This window comes from Poecilia mexicana, unplaced genomic scaffold (genome assembly GCF_051168715.1).
Source record: "Poecilia mexicana isolate PSO_F unplaced genomic scaffold, ASM5116871v1 scaffold_14, whole genome shotgun sequence".
Lineage (NCBI taxonomy): Eukaryota > Metazoa > Chordata > Actinopteri > Cyprinodontiformes > Poeciliidae > Poecilia > Poecilia mexicana.
The window spans coordinates 19,595,144-19,619,165 of record NW_028263383.1 but is presented as its reverse complement, the minus strand read 5'-3'; the positions used below and the strand labels follow the sequence as shown (position 1 = coordinate 19,619,165).

At 40.1% G+C, this 24,022-nt stretch overlaps 2 protein-coding genes across 2 annotated transcripts; both read right to left on the bottom strand.

Moving 5' to 3' along the window:
- Positions 1–439: 439 nt before the first annotated feature.
- crx (cone-rod homeobox) lies at positions 440–3,829 on the bottom strand. The gene is made up of 3 exons (XM_014986449.2): positions 2,839–3,829; positions 1,881–2,032; positions 440–1,746 (listed from the first exon to the last, which is right to left on the bottom strand). The coding sequence occupies exons 1-3, from the start codon at positions 2,933–2,935 to the stop codon at positions 1,108–1,110; spliced, it is 888 nt and encodes a 295-aa protein (XP_014841935.1). The 5' UTR covers positions 2,936–3,829; the 3' UTR covers positions 440–1,107.
- An 8,303-nt stretch (positions 3,830–12,132) lies between these two features.
- Positions 12,133–23,323, bottom strand: slc8a2a (solute carrier family 8 member 2a). The gene is made up of 12 exons (XM_014986442.2): positions 22,921–23,323; positions 22,636–22,773; positions 22,172–22,399; positions 20,810–21,088; positions 19,473–19,907; positions 18,938–19,299; positions 17,635–17,738; positions 17,166–17,183; positions 16,315–16,427; positions 15,539–15,638; positions 14,713–14,982; positions 12,133–14,406 (listed from the first exon to the last, which is right to left on the bottom strand). The coding sequence occupies exons 1-12, from the start codon at positions 23,266–23,268 to the stop codon at positions 14,030–14,032; spliced, it is 2,772 nt and encodes a 923-aa protein (XP_014841928.2). The 5' UTR covers positions 23,269–23,323; the 3' UTR covers positions 12,133–14,029.
- Between the last annotated feature and the right edge of the window lie 699 nt (positions 23,324–24,022).

Genomic DNA, 24,022 nt, shown 5'->3' with positions numbered 1-24,022 from the left:
CCCGATGAAGACGGTCCGCGTTTAACTCTGGCCTGTCGCACATTTTCCACGGCGGAAAAGCCAAGAGTGCAGTATGGAAAAAGTTCTACAGAAGAGGTGGAGAGATAAAAGGAGCGAGCCACGGGTGGAGGAGGAGGTGGAAAAGGTTGAGGTGGGTGAGAGGCAGAGGGGGATAGGGCAATAATCCCAACTAATTCACTTAGGGCATTGCTGAAGGGAGGCTAAGAGGATTGGGACACTCCCAGAATCAGATCACCTAAAATAACCAAGATGGAGCAGAGCGAGGCGGAGGCGAGGCGGCGCCGAACCGCCAACACGACGTCGTCTGCAGACCGGACAGGACCACCTCGCAGCTGACCCCCTGACCTGAGAAACAAGACCTCCAAACTGTACAACTCACCTCAATGAGCTTCAGCACACACACACACACACACATGTGTAAAGAATAAACCACTTTAATACATCAACACAGCTAAAACAGAACATTTGTTTTATCCTATGGAACAGACTGAAACACTAGACACCAACACTGATAAACATAAATGCCCCAAAAATAAATAAAAGCAAACGACAGAGCTAAACGTAGCATAAAATAACGATAGTAATAATAAATAGTTGAGAAAAACCTTAAAGGAGGTGCAGCCTACAGTTCCTTCATCACAATGCGAGTTTAAAACACACAGCGTGTGACCTTTAACCCTGCAAGTCTGTCAAAGGTCGTACTTTGTATATGAACATGAGGAGGACAGACTGTTCAAAGACTCAATTCAAAAATACTTAATTGATCCCAGAGGGGAAATTAAATGTTGTAAATCATATTAATTCAAACTCATCAGAGTCACTGCAGATGTTGATGGCTGTTGGCAGGAGAGATCTCCTGTAGCAGTCTGTGTTACAGTGAATTTGAAGAAGCCTCTGACTAAAGACACTCTGTTTTTCCCGGAAGGGCTTCCAGTTCTGTCCGTTCCTGTTCACACTCAGACGAAAAAAACAAACAAACAACAAACAGCCTAACAAACAGGAAACAGCAGAAACCTGCCCTCTCATGCTGGACTAAGTCACACACTTCCACACACACATTCATGAAGGGACGCCCCTCCTCGCCTCCTAGAGGACCTGGAACTTCCAGGAGTTCTGGTCCTTGTGGTCCAGGCAGTCCATGGTAGTGAAGCCCAGTTTCCAGGCCTGCTGGTCCTTGTAGTCCAGGCAGTCCACGGAGGTGAAGCCCAGGGAGGAGGCGGTACTGTAGCCCTGCGAGGACAGCGAGGCCGGGGACTGGCTCAGAGAGCCCCCCATGGAGGGGACGGTGATGGGGCTGAGCGCGCCCCCGGTGCCCGACAGCTGCGAGTGCATGGGGGACAGGTAGGCACTGCAGTCCAGGCCCGTGAAGTAGGAGGTGGTGCTGGCGTAGCCCTGGGTGTAGGCCGAGGGCTGGCCATAGCTCATGGGGTATGGCGAGGGTCGCTGCATGCAGGGGGCGGAGGAGGCCAGCGGGTCGGGCAGGGGGGAGATGGCCGGGCTCCAGATGGACACGGCCGTGTTTCCTGTGCTGGAGCTGGGGGCCAGACTGGGCCCGGCAGACTGAGCCGAGGAGGGGCTGTAGGAACCAGACGGGTTGGGGACTGGGTCGGGAGCACTGGGCTCCTGCGCTGGTGAGGCTTTTTTCTTTGGAGGCCGAGGCTTGGACTGGCCACTGCTCTGCTGCTGCTGCTGGCGGCATTTGGCACGACGGTTCTTAAACCACACCTGGAAGCGCGTAGAGAGAGAGAGAGAGGGAGAGAGAGAGAGAGAGACAGAGAGAGAGGGGCCCGGCGGGTTAGAAACAACAAGTTCTGACTGGAAACACCGGGCAGAAAGCGGCGCGGCGCGGCTGCGTGTACCTGCACCCGGGACTCGGGCAGGTTGATCTTCAGGGCCACCTCCTCCCGCATGAAGATGTCCGGGTACCGGGTCTTGGAGAACAGCGCTTCCAGGATGTCCAGCTGTGTCCGAGTGAAGGTGGTGCGCTCCCGGCGCTGCTTCCGCGGAGTGGCTGCCGAAACGGGAGACACGCACGTAAATATGTTGACAACATATGATAGAGATGTGGCTTTGAATAGCATCATAACGCAACAAACTCAACCGCTGAATAAATAAAAATAAAATAAGATAAAAAGTGCGTCAGGGTGACAACAGACCAACACATCGGGTTGGACTTTGTCTCTCAGTACGACAAAGACATTTAATCGTGACAAACTGTCATTTACCAGGAAAAACTTATTATATTTACAGGTGTATTTTTAATCTAACATGTTTGCTGCGATAGAACAAACTCAAAGGGAATGTTTCAAGTTTTCCCGCCACATTTTACTCGCTTGATGAGAGGAATACGTCAAAAGTCAGAGGATTTTGTTTGAATTATGTCCGATACTGTTGTCAGCATGCGAGACTAATAATAATAATAATAATAATAATAATAATAATAATAATAATAATAATAGTAAAAATCAGCAGACAGAGTAAGTTTATCTTAAAAGCAGCCCGTTTTCCACACTCTGGACTCCTAAAGAATCCCATTCCACCAAACTTACTGTAGAAAGGTTGTTTTGTATTCCGAAGTCTATGTTACACCAAATACACCCGTCCACAATAATAATAAACCTTCCGTAAACACAAACATCAAGCAACGTTTCTTTATTGTTCTTAATCCTCGTTTTGGCTGCAGCGTTGCGCACCAACCTGCGCGCTTTTACGCGTCACTAGCGCGTATAATACAAAGCAAAACAAACAAAAGAGTCTTTTTTAGACATTATTAAATATTTTAAAACACAAAACATAAAACTTCCAGGTCGTACTCACGGGGATAAGCGACTGTGGTGTGGAGCACGTCCATCCCGGGACCGGGCAGGTTTAACCCGTTCATGGTGTAATGAGGTTGTTTTATGTAGGACATCATCCTTCCGGCAGCTTTGTCAAGTCCTGTCGCTGACTTGGAGGTCGGAAGCGCAGCGCGGCAGCTGTGGGACCCTCGGAGCGCAACCCGGTCGGCGCGTCTGCCGGGATCCGCGCGCTAAGCGACGCGGGGACGCGCAGGAGAAACGTGAACAGGGATTTCTGTTTTTCCTTTTTTTTTTTTTTTTAAAGCGCCCTTTGAGCCGAGAATGGGCTCAGCAGCGGAGGACGGAGGGGAGCGCAGAGCATCCGGACTGACAGGCACCGCGCAGGTGAAGTGGCCCCCGGGATCCCTCTGCGCCTCCGACGCGTCGCGGCTCTGAGGTTCTTCTCCAGGACGCGCTGCTAATTAGAGGGAGCAAGTGACAGCAGCCGCAAACCCCTCCCACACTACACGCACACAGGGTGGCACACAGGCTGCAGAACTGGATCAAGTGTTTTAAGTCCCGGACCCAGGGGTCAAATCCAGACTCAGATTTGATATGAATAATCGATTCACCACGAGCTGCAGGGTTACATTTGCTGGGATATTTGTTAATAAAGTTCAAAAAGTCTTTTAAATGAATCCTATAGCATCACAGAAGAAAAATTTAGTTTTTTTTTTTTCAATTTAATTACATTCATTCGGGAGGAGAAAAAAAGTCAGTTTTGATATTTCTTTTACACTAATTTATTAGTTTGTCTTTTTAAAGTTGCTTCTAATAGCTTTTGAATAGCAAACACCAACTTCCTGTTTCCCTGGGATGTGACGTGATGCTCATATTGACAACATGAGTAGTGAACAGGACGGCCAGAGAGGTAAAATAAAATCTCCAAAACTTTTAGAGACCTGCAGCAAAGGGTGGCATGTGGGGACCGCCAGGTCTCCATAGCAACCATTAGAAACCGCCCGCAGCCAGGAAAACTTTTTCCATAAGCCCCAAACATGTCAAACATTACAGGAGTTGTGTCCTGTTCGCAAAAGTAGGTTGTGAAAAATATTAATAGGATTACAATAATTGTAAAATGCAGAGATTCTGCTGATTATTTTTTGCTCCTGAGAGGGGTCAGCATTTATCGTATCGTTTATCATTTATCATGATACGCTTCTTGTCATAATAAGAATAAATTCCACAATAAATTCCAAATCACATTTAGAAAACTCTCCATATTGTTAGCACTGTTATTTATTTTATTTTTAACAGTTTTCTCCACTGTTTAGTTCAATGAGAACATCAATAAATTTGAAAACATATTAAATGCAGTTACTGTGTGCAGTTTAGTGATAGAAATCACTATTCTTATGTGGCTCGTGTCCTAAAGAACCTTATTACAAATGGATATGTTTTTCAAGAACACTATTTGTTTTTGTGGGAATAAATAGTTCTTATTGTCACATTTATCGCTATCACAATAGTGCCACAAAACACTATGATAACATTTTAAGTAAATATCGCCCACCCCAGTTCATGAAGATTTTTTTCTCTACTGCCTACAGTAAATGTCCTTAACATGAAAGTTTTCTAAATATTTCAGAGACAATGTTGTAATAAAATCTGAACTTATATCAAGGCTTTGATCTTTAGCAGAATATGGAAAGCTTGAGTTGTCACAAATGCATCCTTAGAAGTATAAATGAATATCAGCTTACATCAATAATTCAGGTGTCAACATTAATAATTTTATACATTTATCTGCATAAATAATAATCCAGTGACCCTTCACACACACCTCACCACCAATATGGATCTCCAAAACAGCTGGACATGTTAAATTCCCCCCTCCACACACACACACACACGCACGCACACACACCTACACACACAAACACCCAGATGCACCAAAGCGATAAAGCTCATTTGATTTATCATAATATGCTTTATCTGAAAACTAAGTATCTTATCTCCAGATAAAGAGAGGAAAGACAGAGCAATCCGTTCAGTTGGTGGAGCAGGAAAGAGGCTGAAAGGACGACGGCAGCTCCAGGAAAACGGACGGGTCGGAGAGGAGAACGAACGGGAAGAACTGGAGGGAAAGAAGAAAAGGATGCGGGGATGGGAGGAGATGTGGAAAAAGGATTCAGGGTGATGAAGGGAAACGGGACAGGATAACGAACAGCTGAAGAGTGAGAAAATGTGACATTCATGTAAGTTTACTGTGTGTGTGTGTGTGTGAGAGATCCATGTTTGTGTATGAACCAGATGTGTGCCATCCTGCATGTTTTGGAAATGATCTGACACCAAGTAAATACATCGGCCCCTGGTACCGATACCGATACCAATACTTTGTGTTTAAGTTTCACTTATCATCAAAGTTCTGACCCCCGGGTGTTTTTTTCTCTGATGTACTTTGTTCCAACTTACAAGGTTTAGATAAAGTTTTTGGGCATTTACAAAAGAAAGCTTTAACAGCATATTAACATGATTTGTGTGCAATGTTTCTAAACAAAGTGCAAAATATTATTGTTTCAGAGCAAATCAAAACTGCAAAATGGTTTGAGAGTCGAGAAATGAAAATACAAAATTGAAAAAAATTCCAGATGGAATCTAAAACTATATCAGTCTTATCAAGCTAGTATCGATCTGATACTGATATCGACCTGGTACCGATATTATTGATATTTTGGAAGGATCCGACCAGCTAGCATGTCCTGTTTGAAGCTTTAAAACGTGAGAACAGGTTTGATTTAGTCTTTGATGAATTAATTTCATGTCTCTGTTTTTTTTTTTTTTTCCATTTTCACAACCTCAGCCTACCACGATGTACGATTGTAAACACAAGGCCCAAACAGTACCTGCAAACGTGTTGCAATGGGATTTAAAAAACTAAAACCATCTGACTCATTTCAGACTGATAAAAAAAGTTACCCTAAAGGTTTAAGAAACCACTTTGACTATACCAGTGAAATCTACTTGATAGATCCTAACAGCAAACGGGGAAGCGGTCGAGAGGACAGAGTGGGTTTAATCTCTTGCCCCCATGAAGCTGGGCTCAAACAGACTCAATCAGGGTGATGCGACCAAACATTTCGGTTTTTCAGACCAAACTGTGCGATTGGCACCGAGGGGCTGAAAACGTCCAGAACCGGGCGGCACCAGGAGAGAAGGGAGGGATGGAGGAAAAGCAGGTGAAGAGGCAGAAGCTGGTGGTAGCTGGTGGGGGTGCGGAGTGTGTGTGTGTGTGTGTGTTTGTGTAGGGAGGGGGGACTCTGGTCCTCGTCCCCACTGACACACTGCTGCAGTTAATCCAGATTAGAGCGTCTAAAACAGGTCGGCTAAATCTGCAGGCCAGCCAGCAATACAGAGGCTGCTGTCAGCCCCAATCACTCACAGCGTGCACACACACACACACACACACACACAGCACACACACACACACGCGCACACACACACACACACACACACACACACACACGCACACACACACACACACACACACACAGTAATAATCTCTTCTGTACAAGGCAGGTGCCACCCACAGCCTGCCAGTACCCCGGCCCCCCCGACTCCCCATCCAGCCACACCAGTCAGACCCGCTGCAGCAACCAGCGTAAACTAAGACAGAACTGAGAGTCGGTCCCACAGTGAGATGAAGTGGATTATGATGATGATGATGATGATGATGATGATGATGATGATGAATATGTCCCATTGCATGTCTAATCTGATGAGTCATCAGAAATCTCCACATGACCTGTAAATTTCCCTTCGTCAATAAATCTGCTCCCACGATGGGAGAAGCTGCAGCCGACATCGACGCGTTCCCGCCCACCTCAGAGGCGGGGGGGTCCTCACTACATCAGCCCGGTTCACCGAGCTGCTCATTCATTCTCAATCAGTAAAGTCATCTCAATTAATTATTCAAATTACTTTAAAAAGTTTTCTGTCTACGGAAGCCCAGCAGGTTGCGTGGAGTCAGTGACTTTCAGCGTTCACTCCTCCTGGATGAACACGTAGCGTCAGTCGCTTGCATCGTGTCAGTAACTTTATAGCAGTTCTTCATACCAAGCATGCATGCAGCGACAGTGGAGAGGAAAAACTTCCCTCTAACAGGAAGAAATCTCCAGCAGAACCAGAACCAGATGAGTTTTATTCTTTAGTTTATTAAAGCTAAACCAAAAAGCTGTTCGAGAAACAAAATATATGACAAGTTTGTGCAAGTTTGGGACCAGTTCATTTTCTCCAACATATATGAACAAGGCTGATGTCTGGAATGACTTGATTTAAATCACTCTGTTCTTTTCTGTTCAAGCCTTGTTGTTCTCTTAAAACACTCTGTCGTCTCCATAGAGACTGAAGCGGAGTTCAGTATAGGACACATGCAGAGTCTACATGGTTCTAAACCATGGATGTCAAACTTGTTTTCATTTTGGGTCACATCAAGATCGAGACCATAAGGTCGGTCGTGGGAGTATATATTGATAAACCCATTGGCAAACAGTTAAAATATCCATAAATAGCTGCCACCGCATTCAATGAGAACTTCTTAAAGTCAAATAATTTTGAGCATCTTTTCACATTGATGTGTTTTGGCAGCACAGAGATTAAAATCAACTTTGATTTGACTGAAAATAATTTTTAAGCACACAACTGTTATATTAATGGTTTTATTTATTCATCCTTCTTGAGTCTAACACAGGGGTCTGCAACTGTTACAATCCAAAACACCATTTAATTAATTAAGACCATTTATAATTAGAACTTTGGAGAAATGGTAGGAAATGTAGTCATTTTTAAAGAACCGCAATTTTATTTCTAATTTGAGGCTTAACTTTCTGAACCAATTTGAATAATAAACCAAATTTGACTGAATTATTTGGGAACTGGGGTAAACAAACAACACACTGATACAAAATAATATATTTTTAAGACATTAAAAACACACTAATGTTTATTAAAAATCCAAACTGAGGAGGCTGAAGAAATGACAACAATCCAGCACAGAGAGCCAAAGAAGTACAAAAAGTATTCACACCACTTCGTTTTTCACATTGCGTCATATTATACAGCGACAAACTTCAATGTATTTTATGTTATTGGGACTTTAGAATGACAGGTAGTGGTGCATAATTATGAAGCAGTGAAACATGGTAGTGGCAGCATCATGCTGAGAAGAGACTTTTCCTAAATCGAGACGTTGTAGCTGTAAATCTGACTCTAGATTAAGCCTGCAGCTGTAACCGTATGAGAATCAAATTGTTCAAAGGGAGAACTCGAGGAGGTTGAAAGGGAATGAGATCAAAGTAACACACAAAGAAAACCCGTTCAGCTGACTGTCAGATCACATTTTTAACACAGTTTGTGTTCTCCTTCAGACTGGTTGAGTTTTCCTAAGAACTCACGATGCCATTCCTCAGTCCAGACAGATCACTCCGACATATACAGCAGATTGAATCCAGTCCAGGCTCTTCAGTGGTGCATCTATCCAAATCATTCCAACTGGTTTTCCATGAACATCCGGTTCCTCTGTTAAAACTGTTTTTGATTTTCACATGTTTTTCTTTCATAAATATGTGTTTCATATTCTGTAAAGGTTGGTAAAGCTACTCATACCTGATACAGTTGTTCAACTAAAAACTGTGATGATCCAAAGCACAATAAACTTCTTATGCGAGATATTCTTGTGTATAGTGTGTGTGTGTGTGTGTGTGTGTGTGTGTGTGTGTGTGTGTGTGTGTGTGTAGTGACTCAGGAGCTGCACCGTGAGGTGAGGTGTGTCAGTTTGGAGGATGACTGATTACAGTGGACAGTAATCCTGCAGATGGATTAGCAGGTGGTATTAGGAGAAGTGGGGGTGTAGCACACTGCCACCTTTGAACTGTAACAATATGGAGCAGCAGCTCACAGGGCCTGGCCTCCGACTGCATCACCCCCAGCCACACATGCACAGAGCGGGATGACCCACAGCGACAGAGGCCCCCCGAGACGGTACACGGGTTCTGAGAGCGACAGAGGTCTCTACCATTAGAAGGTGAAGTCTGACGAGTCTGCCTAACGAGTTCCCACGACTGAGTCTCGCTGAGATGAGAGTTAAAAGGACAGAGAGAAAATGTGTCCAATGGAGAGAACTGTCCAAACGTCTGACGTTTTTTTATTTAAATAAACTAATTTTTCACTTCCTCATTTGTTTAGAATTCAGTTCAATTCTAAAATACTTTATTGATCAGCCTGAGAAAAGCATCTGCTCTTAAAGCAGCCTCAGAGCATGGAGCTGCCACCCAGAACAGCTGTCAGGATCCTGAAACATTGGTCCAGAAGAGAAATAACTCTACTGTCAGATTGTAAGCAAGGTTTTTTTTTTAACTGGGCTGCTTTTGTTGTAAGGAACCTGGGTAAAGGATGAAAAACTAACTAATCTTGTTTGTTGTATAATAGCTTTAAACATTGTCTCTGATGAAATCTTATGTTGAGTCAAAGTTCTTCACTCTTTAGCTTTTATGTTCCTCCTTTACTACATCATGAAAAAGATTTATTTTTTTTTTTAGTCATTAGCATCTACCTACATTTTCTCCAGTTTTCAGATCCCAAAAAAATAAACACATATTTTGTTGACACCTCACCAAAAGTTAAATGAAACTTACAATATGTTTGAGTGATGAATCTTATTATAATATGTCTCTTTTTTCTTCAAAACTTTTGTTGTGTTTGTGTTTATTTGTATATGCTACATGTAATTAAATGAGATGGCGCTCATGACAAGGCGCGTATTAGGTTGACAAGTACAGAATAATAAACAATATTTCATGTTGGAGTGGTGCTTCCTTTAACAGCAGGTAAATATTGGTGAAAATTAGACGTGTTGTTCACTCTAAACATGTAAACATCTCCCCCCATTAGCTCAATTAAGATGTTTTTAATCTGACCTTGTTTTCGACATTCACCTTCTTCTCTGGTCAATTAAACTTTAAGAGTAGGTCACTGACGACCTCTCGTGGACAAGCGTCAAATAACAGGATTCTAAGCAATGAGGTGATTTAATCAGGAAACTCGTTTATATTATTTCATATATTAGTAACAGCTTTAACAGATAATCAGTTTAAAATAAATAAAAAAATGATAAACGCTCACAATAACGTTGATCAACCAAATGGTTTCGGTCTTCCTGAAACTTACTAAGTTTCATTCTTGCATAACAGAAGCCATGTTGGTCCAAAGGAAATTTAGCTGTGGGTCATTTGAGATTTTATAACAGCAAGATTTTCTTAAGGTAATTAAAAAATATATCTTTTAAATGTAATGGATTCAACTGTCTTGTCATGTGCTTGCTAATTTACACACCTCGGTATTCAGCATAATATGCCTTACAAAATAAGTGGACAGATTATTTTATTTTTTTGTTAGCTGTTAAGAAGCATCTTAGCACAGATTGTGAGTCAGTATTTGAGGTTGTGGCGGTCCACCCACATACAATAAATAAATAAATAAATAAATAAATAAATAAATAAATAAATAAATAAAAGGTCAATTTCAGACCAGGTTCTGAAATTGAGAGCGTTAGGATGCTTTGACAGCAGTGTGTATAGATACAACGGCGCCCTCTAGAGTAACAATTTGGTGAAACATCTGCAGTAATATGATGCTTTTAAGGAACGTGTGTGATTCTTGAGGATAGGGACAAAACAGGTCCTATGGATAAAGCACAAAATTTGAATAAAATATACACAAAATATAATTTTTCCAAATATTTGACTTAACTAACCTGGGTCATGTGAGCACAACAATGTATATTTTCCTGGTGTTTGCTGAATATTTTTTTATTTTAAACATTGTAGTCGGTGGATGATCCCTTGTCCCGGAGCAGAACTCAATACATTGTAATAGTTTAAAACAATTAAAGAAATACTAAAATTATATATTATGACAATTAAGTATAAGTAGTCATATAAATAATTATAAAAGTAGCAATAAATTGAATTAAAAATAATTTTTATATATTTTCCAACTCTATTGAAATTTGTCCCTAGTTTTTGTCAACACAGTCAGACATGAAAAGAATGTAAAAAAAATCAGGCATTATTGGGGGCACCAGAACTTCTGAGGACCCCATGACCTCTTCCTTTCTCTTCCTTTGCTAAGACGGCTAGTTAGCTCTGGTTAGCTTAGTTTTTTCTTCTCTTTATTCCTAAGTTGTTTGTCACAACCATGATGTGTCAACTCCATAACTGGTAATTTTCAAAACTTTGATGAAATTTTGTGAAATAAAAACTTAATTTTGGTATAATGTAAAGATTTCATGGACCTGATGAGCTACAATATGGTATCAATATCTACATATCGATATGTAGATATGTGGGACATTATATATATATATATATATATATATATATATATATATATATATATATATATATATATATATATATATATATATATATATATATATGTATGTATATATATATATATATATATATGTATGTATATATATATATATATATATATATATATATATATGTATGTATATATATATATATATATATATATATATATATATATATATATGTGTGTGTGTGTGTGTGTGTGTGTGTGTAAACATATATATATGTGTGTGTATCTATCCATCTATATAGATAGTCTCTATCTGTTTCTCTTTCTATAAATATACATAAATATATAGATATCTACATATTGATATCAATCTATTCATACATCTACCTCTATCTGTATATATAATGCAAAGTTGGCATTTTTAATGGACTTTCAATGCAACTTTTAGAGCAACTTTGCATTAAAAGTGTTATTTACCGAATGACACTTCATGACAACGGTCATAAACATTCATAAAGACTTTTTAATGTTCATGACAGATGTTATGTCATGTTTATGACAGTGTCATGTCAGTCTTATGCACACCCCTTCAAATAAAGTGTTACCGATCTATCTATCTATCTATCTATCTATCTATCTATCTATCTATCTATCTATCTATCTATCTATCTATTGCAGTTGCTTGTAATTTACACAAGATGGCGCCAGATTCCAGCTCATTTGCTGCTTGGTCAGCTGACATCTGTATCTCTGCAGTCATATTATAGACATTTCATTGAATCAGTTGCTACCAATAAATGGAGAGTTGAAGGGCAAATAAGTTGCTAAATATAAAACATATTATGGGTAAATAACCTATGATTATCAAAACGATTAAAAATATCATTGCTGCGGACAAAGATGATTTGAGAACAACCATGAAATAATTTCAGAATAAATGAACTTTTTTATTGCCATCTTAGTTTTAATAAATGTTTATAAATAATAGATCAGTGGATATGTAGTGACAGTCAGACTTTTACATGTATAAATCATAAAAATCATTATTATTCTGCTCTGGGTCAACATTTATTTTATAGTTCTGAAATTGTAAATTAATTTACATGCATTTGTTTTTCTTGTCTTCACCCAGCTTTTAAATATTCTGCACATTTTTTTATTTGTATGGCTGAGTGAAGGGCCGGTCAAACTGTTGGCGTCAGATGAAGGAAATAATTCAGGCTGAGGGTCACCAAGACTGGGACATTCATCCATATATTACTTAGGGTGTATGAATATATTTGAGCTTGTTTTCATATTCATGGCCTGTGTGGTTTAAGAAAAATCCACAATCAATTAAAACTTGGGCACTCAGTCCTTTTTTTATTGTTTAATTTCTTTTGTAGAATTATTCCACCCTTGAAAAAAAATAGTTCAAATACATACTTTAAAGCTCAGTATTAATATGACATACATGATGAGTGAATGCAGATGTCTGAGTTTACAATCATAATTAAAAAAGTACACCCTCTATCATTTATAGGCTTTTAATGTATAATTGATGCAATGTGTAGCAAATAAAGTGAATTAGAAAACAAAACACTGGACTGTCCAGTGTTTTTGGAGTGGAAAGCCACAGACTTTAGAGGGTGTATTTTCTTTTTGCCATTTCTACAGGTACTTGTGTTCCCACCCTGACTGTGAAATGAAATACAGTTGCATGTATGAACCAAGTAGCTTATTAATGGTTGTGAGCAGCGTTAGAGTCTTGCAGCCTGAGAAAGTGATGAACTTCACATCTTTTAACTTTACCTGTAGTTGTTTACTTTCTTGTAGCCCCTGATTGAATCCAGTGAAATACATGTTGTGGAAATGTATCCCTCAAAGATCCAGTTCTTAATAAGGATCCGTTCAGAGTGATAAACTCTTCCAAACAGGCTGCCATCTGCATGAAATGAGTGAGTTTAATGGTTCAAACCCGATTTTCCTGTGCTATGTCTGTTCTCAGCTATTTCCCCACAGAGTCATTAGGAATGTTTCAAAACACAAGTACTACTGATCGGTCGTGATTAGATTCCCATCATGGATCAGTTAGGATGTTTTCTTTTGGCAAAAGCCTTGGACTTTTAATCAAGCCACTTCTCTTTGATTATCATTAGCTACGAAAGTTTCTCTTACAAAGTCACTGGTTTCTATCGTGCATAAGAATATTTGTAATTAAATTTGTCCCTGTCTACATGATTTGATTGTATTGACTGCATATAAATATTCCATGCGAACCTCTCTTCCCCCAAAAAACTTTTTCACTTCCACTTGACTTTTAAAGTCAAGAGAAAAATAAAATTTGGTCAGACTTAGAAAATGGATCTTCAAAAAAACAATTTCTTTCCGATTGCCTTTCAGGGCTTCAGTATATTTCTGTATATAAATTGGATGTTTATCTTGTAAAGTGCCTTGAAACAATGCTCATTGTTTGGATACAACGTAAATAATCTCATCTGCACTGAATTCATGCTCTGTGCAAACCACATTTTACATTTTATCAGAGTCCTTGGCTTTGTCCGTGTGAGTGGAGACAATCCCCAACTTTAAGTCTGGATGTGAATTATCAGCATTATTTTAATGATCAGAAATATTTTAATGATCAGAAATATTTGTCTGCCTGTACCCTTCATGTATAGTGCAGTTAACTATAATCTAATATATTTAAAATAAATGAATTTGTATTGTGACACAGAGTCCTACTGACTAGAACAGTCACACGTTGTGTATATGTTTTGAACCATGGCAGCAGGAGTCAAACGGTGAGGGTGATGGATTCCTATTGGTAGTTACTGTCACAGTTCTGTGTCTGTAAGTGTGACCTTATGACTCTCTTAGAATCCTTGTATATGGCAATAGGCCTCCAGGCTGGAGAAGAGGATGTACAGGAACCAGAGTCCGAAGAAGAGCAGCGAGGTGAGGGCCTTGGGAATCCTCGGACCGCCGAGTTCGCCTCCTATGGACGGCCTCCTGCGTAGCATCAGCACGCCCATGCTGAAGAACGCAAAAATAGTGAAGAGTGTGACCGAGAAGGCCAGGGAACCAGGGTCGACGCGGAAGACCTTCCCTTTCACCTCCCAGTACACCGCAGCCACGGACCAGGCCAGGCCAATGCCCAGAAACACGTTGACTGCGTTGCTTCCCGTCACGTTCCCCACGGACGCATCTGCATACTGGTCCTGAGTGGCGGCCACTTTACTGGCAAAGGTGTCTGAAAGGATGAAAAACATAGAGAAGTATTATTTAAAATTAGTTAATTTGGTTGTTTTTTTGCTTTTCAAGTGGAAAACAATTAAGAACAGGCATAAAAGATTGTTCAAAATATTACAATTATTTCCAAGTAGACTTTTGTTCTTATTTTTGTTGATTTGATTGGGGTATTTATTATTATTATTATTATTATTATTATTGCTCCTCCTTTCTGTAACCGTGGCTTGTAACCTTTCAACAGAACCTCACTTCAGAAATGCTGGACTATCAGGTCAAGTAAAGTTTGCCAGAATGAGAGTGAATGTACCAGGAAGTGAAGTCCCCAGCGCCACAAAGACCACGGCAGTCACAGTGTCTCTGAGGCCAACAGTGCAGCCAAAATGCGACGCCAGGTCTCCGATGATGGCGGTTAGGAGGCCGATGACAGAGATGGACACAATGAAGCACGCCCAGCCGTTCCAGTACTCGGTGGGCGGGACAAAAGCAAATAAGATTTTCCAGAAAACGCAAAGTATGTGCATAAAATAGTCGAAGCAGTTGGGCGTTCTTTGGTCCTGTCCCTCCTCGTCATCATCACCTGTTTAAAGAAGACACAATGATGAAGCTGGGAGCAAATTAACCCTTACTAAAACAGAAAGTAGTAGTAGTTGTGGTCTGATGTATTGATAAAGTCCAAGTCTCCTCTACTAAATGTATGAATCATGGATACATATTTCAAAATGTTTCCCACACGTTTATGCTTTGAAAGTCGACTAAAAAAATCAATCCATTAGAGGGAAAATAAGAATTTGTAAAAGACAAGTTGCACAAGTAAACACATCCTGAAACTTAATACCGTTTTGAAGCACCTTTTGTTTCAATTATCCACAATTTTGTCACATTATAAAAACCTAGTATTTTAATTTGTGATTTTTTTTATGAACATCATTCAGTAGGTGATAGTTCACATTTTCTGTCAGGATACTAAAGTTAAACAGAATTTCAACACCAGTTAGCAGATGTCCTGGACACAAACAGTAAAACAGGAAAACACTAAATGTTTTACTGCTTTCCTCTATTCAAATGTGCATGGATGTAATATAACCGATACATACACAAAAGCCAAAACACTTTAAGTTCAAACCTCCACTGACCTGCGCTCACTGTGACTGCTTCAATGAACTGCTCTTTCCATGAGTGAGTCCCAATCACTTCTGCTAGATTTGTGTCCTGGAGGAGTTGATCCACAGTGTTCTGGCACCAGAAAGGAAACGGGTTAGGAAATATTAATCATAACTCACACTGAGGTGAAAGCAACAATGAGCCTCCATTTCATCCTTTTGGGCCTACTAGTTATACAGTTAACATAAAAAGCTGAGCAAACATTAATAAATCTGCTCAATTTATGCTCTAAAGCGCACGCAGCACGCAGCACACAGCAGCAACGTACTGTGCAATCTCAATGAAACAGAATACAGCAGCCTTGCAAAAGTAGTAAGTGAACCTGTTCACATGTTGCCACAGTATTGTTCAATACACTTCATTTGGATTTTTTGTGACAAAAAATAACGTGGTGTTGTGAAGCAAAATAAAACTGATTCATAGTTTTCAAACTTTACATATTCAGAGATTAAATTAAGCTCATAAAATGAATACTTTTGCAAGGCACTTTAGATAAAAGCATAAATTTATTCTGGCAACACAAACTGTAGGAACTGTACCTGGTCTATGACTCCATTGGGAGTCTGATGCATATGGAGAGAATCACATTGTTAATGAAGCCAGACAGGCTGTCCTCCAAGACATTAAGCTTCACTAGGGTATTTTGTTGAGTACATGTCAGAATATTGCCCCAAGACATCTTAAAATATGTTATATATCTATGTAGTTAAATCTGGAGGAGAATAATCTTTTTCTACGAGGCGCACACCTTAAAATCACAGGCTTCTTGTATGATGACTTCTAGTCTGCTGTGCTCTCCTAGAATAGGTTTGCCCATCTCAGAAATCCTCCTGGCCTCTTCCTCCTCAGGAGTTGGGTTACCTTTTAGAGGGTACAGACGTTAATCTACTATATCATTAATAAAACAAACGCACGTTAAACCTCTTTGCCTGAGGAACACAGCAAACAAAAACAATCCCACGTACTTGCACACACTCAGATGCGTAACACTGAAAGGCGCCTTTGCAGCATTAACTGGATTTCTAGGTTAATGTTGGAAGGATTGGGAGAGGCATCTTGTTTGACAGAATTTTTATTATAAACTTTGCTCGTGATTTTCAGAGGTAATTGAACCGCCTGAGATGAAAGGACTGTTTAGTGGACACAAGCACTTTAAAACCTGGCCACCAACAAGAACCGCCTTTTTTGAGGTCCCTTAAAAATGCTCTTGCCGAGACGACAGAATCAAAAACAACAACAGCAACAATTTCCAGTTTGTTCAATTTTCAAGTAGTACCGTGTTCGAGTCGATGGCTAGATGCAATCTGCTGGGTTTCCTTAGGTAGAAACTTTTCAAGCTACTTTAAACAATGAACTGAGATTACTGTACTGTTTGATCATTAGAATTAACTGGAATGCATGTGTGACTGAATTGAAATTAGAGGCGATATTGTTGTGAATTGGCACTACATAACTAAACGGAACTGAAATGTAACGTTGTTGATAGTTAAAGAGCAAACTGCTCTATCTGTGACCATCACAGTTTGACATTATAATACTTTTTAAAAGCTGCAAAGGCTCCCTTTAACACCCACATCAACTTGTCCCCCAAAATCTTACCCTGGTTCAGTAGCAGAGCTATGAAAGAAACAAACAATTACTCAATACATACTAGACATTGAAATAAAAAAAATAAAAAAATCTATATATATACATATTGTTTTGGATGCTCAATCCTAACAGTTCCAACTTTACTGCTACTCTACTACAAAATGACTATATTTTTCCCTCACAGTTCCTCCAGCATCCAATAGTGAGGTTACAGAAACAGTCACTACTTTCATAAACGCTGCGGCACGTGTTACACCGAAACAGAGTGATATTAAGTTACTGGCTCTGACGTGTGCAGGCAGCTCCACAAACGCACAGCTGAGCAGTGATCTTGGTGCTGCGTCAGTCTACTTACACCCTTTGTGTAAAAAGAAAAACCCGCCTGTCTGTCTGCTTCACAGGTTTTAAAACCACTTAAAGGCCACAGGTAGAAAATCACAGGTGACAGGTATGAAAGTGGAACCGCTTGAAGACTCACCAGAAATTCCTCTCTTCAGCCACTTGGGGTCTTCAAGCACAACAAAGAAGTTTTCCTGCTTTTCGTACTCCTCCACATTTAAAATGCATATCTGTAATGTCTGACTAGAAATGTTCAAGAACACACAGATATTTCTTTCATTAAAAGGCAAATTAAATACATGTGTGAACACCACAGCAGTACGTGTCAGAAACGTGAACACAGAATATAAAAACAGTTTTGTTCCAAATACGAGCCCACACTACCATACTTTCTCTTTAAAGAATCAACCTGTAGATGTAACAAAGACGTCCTTTACTATGTGTTCAGTTTATCCATGTACAAACACAGCTTATACAGCCTAAAAATTTAATGTGAAAAAGATCTGTCAGTTTACATGCGGCGACTGAAGTTTCCCCCAACTAATCAGTCAGGATTATCCGTAGGTGTCAAGTCATCGGGTAATTCTGTCTAATAGGACCTCCTACAGTGAAGGCTGATGACCCACAGCCTCCTTTCAGAAAGGCTCTAATGTCCCTATCCTCTGAGCCCAAACCAGTTCAGATTCAAACGGAGATCCAAACGTGCTCAGTCTGTGCGTTATGTAGGACAAAAGGGAAACTATTTTATATGAATTATAAGACATAAACAGTGTTAACAGCCCAGCAACACTAAATATTTTCTAAAAGATAAGTTGAATAACCAAATAAATGTGTAAATATAAGTGCCAGTTAAAGAAGACAGGAATATGTGACTCTTCTTTAAATAAATAAATATGACAGAACTACAGCAGATAACTGGCTGGTTTATCTGTGCTCCCAGGGCTAACTGCAAACAACCAATCAGAGCCAGGAGGAGGGTCTTAGTGTGGTAACACTTTATTTGATAGGGTGTGCATAAGACTGACACAACACCGTCTTAAATGGCATAACATAGCCGTCATGAACATGAAGAAGTCTTTAAGAATGTTAATGACTGTTGTCATTCAGTAAATAATTACACTTTTAATGCAAAGTTGCTTTAAAAGTTGCACTAAAACTCAATTAAAAGTGCCAACTTTGCACTAAAGTGTCACCATCTACTAAATAAAGCAACTTTGGCTCTTTTAATGGCCTTTTAATGCAACTTTTAGCACAACTTTGCATTAAAGTGTAATTATTTACTGAATGACAACAGTCATTAACATTCTTAAAGACTTCTTCATGTTCATAACAGGTGTCATGTCAGTCTTATGAACACTCCTTCAAATAAAGTTTTACCCTTAATGCTGTCAATCACAATCTCGTGTGGCGCTGCTCAGCCCTGTCCATATACTGCGCCTCACCTTGTCTGTTCATTGGTGAATTCCACCTCCCCTCTGGCCTCCTCATAGTCCACTCCAGCCTTGGCACTACCATCCTCAGTATGGTACGGCACAGCTACTGTGCCCCTGGAGCCCGAGTTCCTCAACACGGTCACCGTCAGAACGCCGGTGCTCTCGCTCACTCGCAGCACCTGCTGCCCAAAGGTAAAGATCCCAGCATGGTCATCGTCCAGTATAGTGACTGTGGCCAGCAGAGGTTCCACCAGTCTGGCCTTGGGCGGAGAACCGGTCCCTTCGCTCCCTCCCTCCTCTAACCTCAGATTCTGAAGACGCACAAAGAAATGTTCATCCTCTTCAAAGATTTCATCATCCAAAATCCCCACCTGCAGAGAAAGCAGCGTTGATCCGTTACGTTTCCCTCTAGACGCCAAGTGACGATTTAAACACAAACACATCTGCAAGCCAACTGAGTTTAAGTCTAAGACTTTGACTAATGGTTTAAAAAGTTTCAGTGGAGAAGCTGGAAATACAAGAATAACTTAAGACATCTTTTCACCTTGATCTCTTTTCGGATTTCCCCTGGTTTGAATGTCAGAGTTCCCTTGTTAAACTCATAGTCTGATCCAGCGTTGGCAGATCCGTTTTCTGTACAGTAGTCCACGTAGAACGTGTTTTGGCCTGTGCCTCCATCGAGGACCACCCACAGGGTCACAGAGCCGCAGTTCTCCGTGCATTGGTACTGGACGCTTTCAAAACAGATATGTGAGCACGTCGCCTTGTCCGCATCCTGTCCCGGCGTGCGCCGCTTCTGATCTGCTGCGTGCTTCTTTAAGATGTTTCCAGCACCGATCATCCTCCGTGTTGCTTGGACACGATAAAAGGCACGACTCTTCTTCTGGTGGACCAGGGCAGAGTAGTTGGCCATCTCGATCAGCTGGTCCAGGTCTTTATCTGGATGCTTCTCCTTCAGATCTTTCAAGATGCGGACTACCTGTCCAAGGGAGGAAACAGGCTGTAAGTGAAAAACTGTAGCAGAAGAGATCTGGGAGCTTCCTGGAGTCAAGCAGAAAGACTTTAATAACTGTACTTGAAGCTCTACTATAACCTTCTAGTAATATTACCACCCACATGGTTGTATAAGAGCAAAATGAGAAGATTTACAATGCTGTGCTAAAGTATTGGCCTCCTTGTTGATTTGTTTTTTTGTTTTTTGGTGTGCTTATACTTTTCTGTCGCGTTTTAGATTTCAGATCATCAAGCTAACTTTGATGGCAGACATATGTCTCTCATATTTTACATGTTAACCCTTTCATGCATGAATTATGATCCTGTGTGTCAGATGTTTTCCCATTTTTTTATTTTCTTAAGGAATAAAAGAAGGTAGGAAAAGTTTTTTTGTAAAAAAAGATATTCATTTTCTTTTCTTTAGGTGTTCAATTGTAATTTTCTCCAAATACAAAGTTGTTATTTGAAAAGTACATCAGTAGTATTGTTCTTTAGTGGTTATCTGATGTCACAATATTTTTTTTTTACCTGCAAGAGTCGTCTACAGTAGAAGGAGGGACCGGGTCGGTTGCCATGCTTTTTTGTCTGTAGGCCATATTGGATTTAACAAAGATAATTTCTTGCATTTGCAGTTGATGGCCAGCAGTTGATAGTGTATTTTATGATGCATTAGTGTCCACTTCAGGGGTCATTTAAAACATAAAAATCCACAAGAAGCACAAGACAGCTGTCCACTGTAGTGACCACTATGCAGGAAAGAGTTAATAAGCTGTCTTTTACATTTTTCTCATGGCTCTAGCTACAACAAACAGAGCAAACTAGCATTTACTGAGACATAACACCATCCCAGTTTCAATCCTGCCTCTTTCCATGATCTACATGTCTTACCTCATCTTTGTTCTGGTCCAGCTCACTGCCTGTCTGCACGGACACCGTCACACTAGAGGAGTTTCCAGGCCCTGGACTGCCGTCTGACAGCTTTCCGTCCATGATGACATCAATGCCTTTGGGGGAATCGTCCCCCTCCATTTCTACCACAATCCCATGCCTCTTGTTGGCACGGTATCTCTTATGCATGTATTTGTAAAAGAGCAGGCGGCGGTCAGCGATCCAAGCCAACATCACACAGACGGGAAAATATAGCAGTGTTACTACAGCTTCCCAAACCTGGAGACACAGACAAGATTAGGTTATCTATGCTGTAAATTTATTGTACTTGTTCCTTATGTGAAGTCACATAATGTTTTACTGGGGATCGACAGGGTGGACTATTTACAAAGAAAAATCTAACTCAACTCCTGTGATAACTACAATTATTTTATTTGTTCATATAATGACATTTTGTGTATAAGTTAGTGGTCATTGCTCACATTTACAGTTATGACCTTAATGCGTCCCCTTCTTTAGTTTTTAAGCAGAGATTTTAAATTTGATATATTCTCACACCAAAAGACAATGGCTCTCTTCTACTGCTATTTATTTTCAATATTCTTTCAAATGATATCCAGGTTTATTTTATCTTTTACTTGTTTGTATGAGATGTACAAAAATTTTACTTTGACAACCAATAAAATATGTTAGTTCCCGGTGTTCAGTATTATACTGAATTGAAAACAGGAAGTTAGTTATTGATTATTGATTGTCACTCAAAAAAGAAATCAGCCGATCCAACTTAAAAATAATTAGTTAATTTGTTAGTAACCAAATTAGATGTATCCAACTAAATATATTAAGTTTATTAAGATGCTACGTTAAACAAAATAAAATAAACTTAATTCAATTACATTGAACTAATTTTTTTTTAAATTGGAGTTCTCTTTTTTCATGTTTGTGTTTGAAAAATATATGTTACAAACATTTAAGCATAAGGAAATGAATCATTTATATCAAATCCTGTAATGTTTTATAATTAGGTGTGTTGCTTTTGATGTGATTCTGTTCTGTCCTGATGTTCTGCTGCATCGAGACAGAATATCACAATTTTGATGTCACTGTCTTGGGTTTTTATTGTAAGCGACAGGATCAACTGACTATCTACAAATAAAATTTCACTTGCTTTAAAAGTGCTCCCAAGTAGTCAGACGATCAAAGTCGATCAGATGTACAAAAAAAATTACTTTATAAAATCTTTTACTTTTAGTGAGTGAAATGTCTTTATTGGATATTTTGAGACTGCGTTTGAGAAGTTATTTGGTCCTGACTGCTGAATCTGGATTGCAGTTGAGGATAACGGGTAGAGTGGAGACCTACCTCAACAATCCCTGGGGAGATGACGGCCAGAATGAGGTAGAGCCAAATGTATGCAAAGATGCTCCAGAAAGCTGTGATAAAAAACACTCGCAGGTGTTTGATCTTGCGAAACTGTCCATCTGGAATTACTGACACACACAGACCAATTATCACAAGCATGTTGAAGGCCGCACTGCCCACTATGGTGCCTGGGCCGAGCTCCCCGGCATTGAAGTTGTGTCCACACACCTGTACAAGGGAAACAAGAGCAGAACGTTGAACTTTTCTGAACCTTTACAGTTGGTGCAAATATCTTTTAATGTTTTACAATGAATTTCAAAAAGTAGGTCGTCATAAGAGTCAACTTTTTTTAATCCAATTTATCATATTTGTTTAAATAACTAGAGAAAAAAAAATTTAAACTCTTTTTGCACTTTCACAGGCAGTGGTTTTTGCTTGTGTTTATAGCAGATGGAAGAGAGTACCTCAATAACAGAGAGCAGGATCTCTGGTGCAGAGGACCCCAGGGCCATCAGTGTCAGGTTGGACACGGTTTCATTCCAGACCCGCACGGTTTTCACCGTGGTTTCCCCATCAGGTTTGGTAATGGTCACCTCCTTCTCCTGATTTGGTCGTTCCAGGATATAATATTCACATGAAACCCAGAGAAATCTAGTGAGTCATAGACACAATCACAGAGCACAAACTGGACGCTGTGCATAATGAGTCTGAGTTTAACAGGTTCTAAATATTAAAGAGAATGATGATACCTGAGATGTAATGACTTCTATGGATGCCATGAAGCGGTCTGCAATGATGGATACTCCAAGGAATATGTACATGAGAGAGAGGAAGTACACAATCGCCCTTCCTGCTTGTTCCCCAACTGGAGGGTCGAGAGGCTCCCAGACTGGCAGCAGGATGCCGGGTTTACACACCACGACACCTGTACATGTCCTCTTATCAGACTCTGTGGAGTTGTCAGAGGACTCAGGTTGTTCAGGCGCAGACGCTCGCTCCAGGACTTGAGGCCTGATGGAAATGCAGGGGTGGCACAGGAGGAGGAGGAAAAAGAAGACGAAGAAGAGTGCGCCATGGTGAAATGAGAGGAGTCCCATCGTATCCCTGAGTCAGATGGCACCTGGGGGGTCAGAGTTCACTGAGGGGGGGAGCAGCTGGGTTGGTCCTAGAGAAACAGAGACATGACAAAAGAGCTCAACAGTTTATCAGCACAACTGAAGACTGAATAAACTTTAAGGTTTAGTGAAATGTGAGATTCAGGTACTTTTTTCCCTTTTGGATCGGCCAAGGTCCAAATGTTGACGGCGTTCTATAAAGTGTAAGAAAATGTCATCTATGTTGTATTTATTCAGCTTAACCGTCTGATCCAGGTAAAAAGTAAATGAGTTCCAGGTCAGGATTGGACAAGTGGATAATTTTTTTTTATCAAATCTGATTGTGATTAAATTGAACCTAGAATCAAAAATAACACTTAATAAACAGTCTATTACGAATATGGTTATAAATTAACAACAAAGAAAAACCTTGGAAAACGATGAGTCTCATTTCAAAAAGAAGCTGCAGAAGAAATTTCACCCCGTTAACCAGTGGGAGGTAAAGCTGGACTGGTTGGTGATTAAACAGGCAGAGAGACTAATTCTGCAAAAACATCCATTATGTCTCTTTGGGACTCAACAGAAATGTGTCAGAAAAAGCAATCAAAAGACACACTCATGTTGATTCACTGTAGTCAGCGAGGAGAACTAGAGGTCAGCCAGGTTAGGAACCAGGTGCAAAAGAAATAAGGGCACAGACGTGTCTCCTACAACAATCAGGATGCATTATGCAGCATTTCAAACACATATCTTTAGA

Excerpts from the sequence above, each read along its gene's own strand:
- crx (XM_014986449.2), bottom strand. The coding sequence starts at position 2,935 with ATGATGTCCTACATAAAACAACCTCATTACACCATGAACGGGTTAAAC. Across the intron at positions 2,033-2,838 it reads CACCACAGTCGCTTATCCCC|CCACTCCGCGGAAGCAGCGC; the intron begins GTGAGTACGACC and ends CCGTTTCGGCAG. Across the intron at positions 1,747-1,880 it reads TGCCCGAGTCCCGGGTGCAG|GTGTGGTTTAAGAACCGTCG; the intron begins GTACACGCAGCC and ends ACGCGCTTCCAG.
- slc8a2a (XM_014986442.2), bottom strand. The coding sequence starts at position 23,268 with ATGGGACTCCTCTCATTTCACCATGGCGCACTCTTCTTCGTCTTCTTT. Across the intron at positions 22,400-22,635 it reads TCCTGCTCTCTGTTATTGAG|GTGTGTGGACACAACTTCAA; the intron begins GTACTCTCTTCC and ends TCCCTTGTACAG. Across the intron at positions 19,908-20,809 it reads TGGACCAGAACAAAGATGAG|GTAGTCCGCATCTTGAAAGA; the intron begins GTAAGACATGTA and ends TCCCTTGGACAG.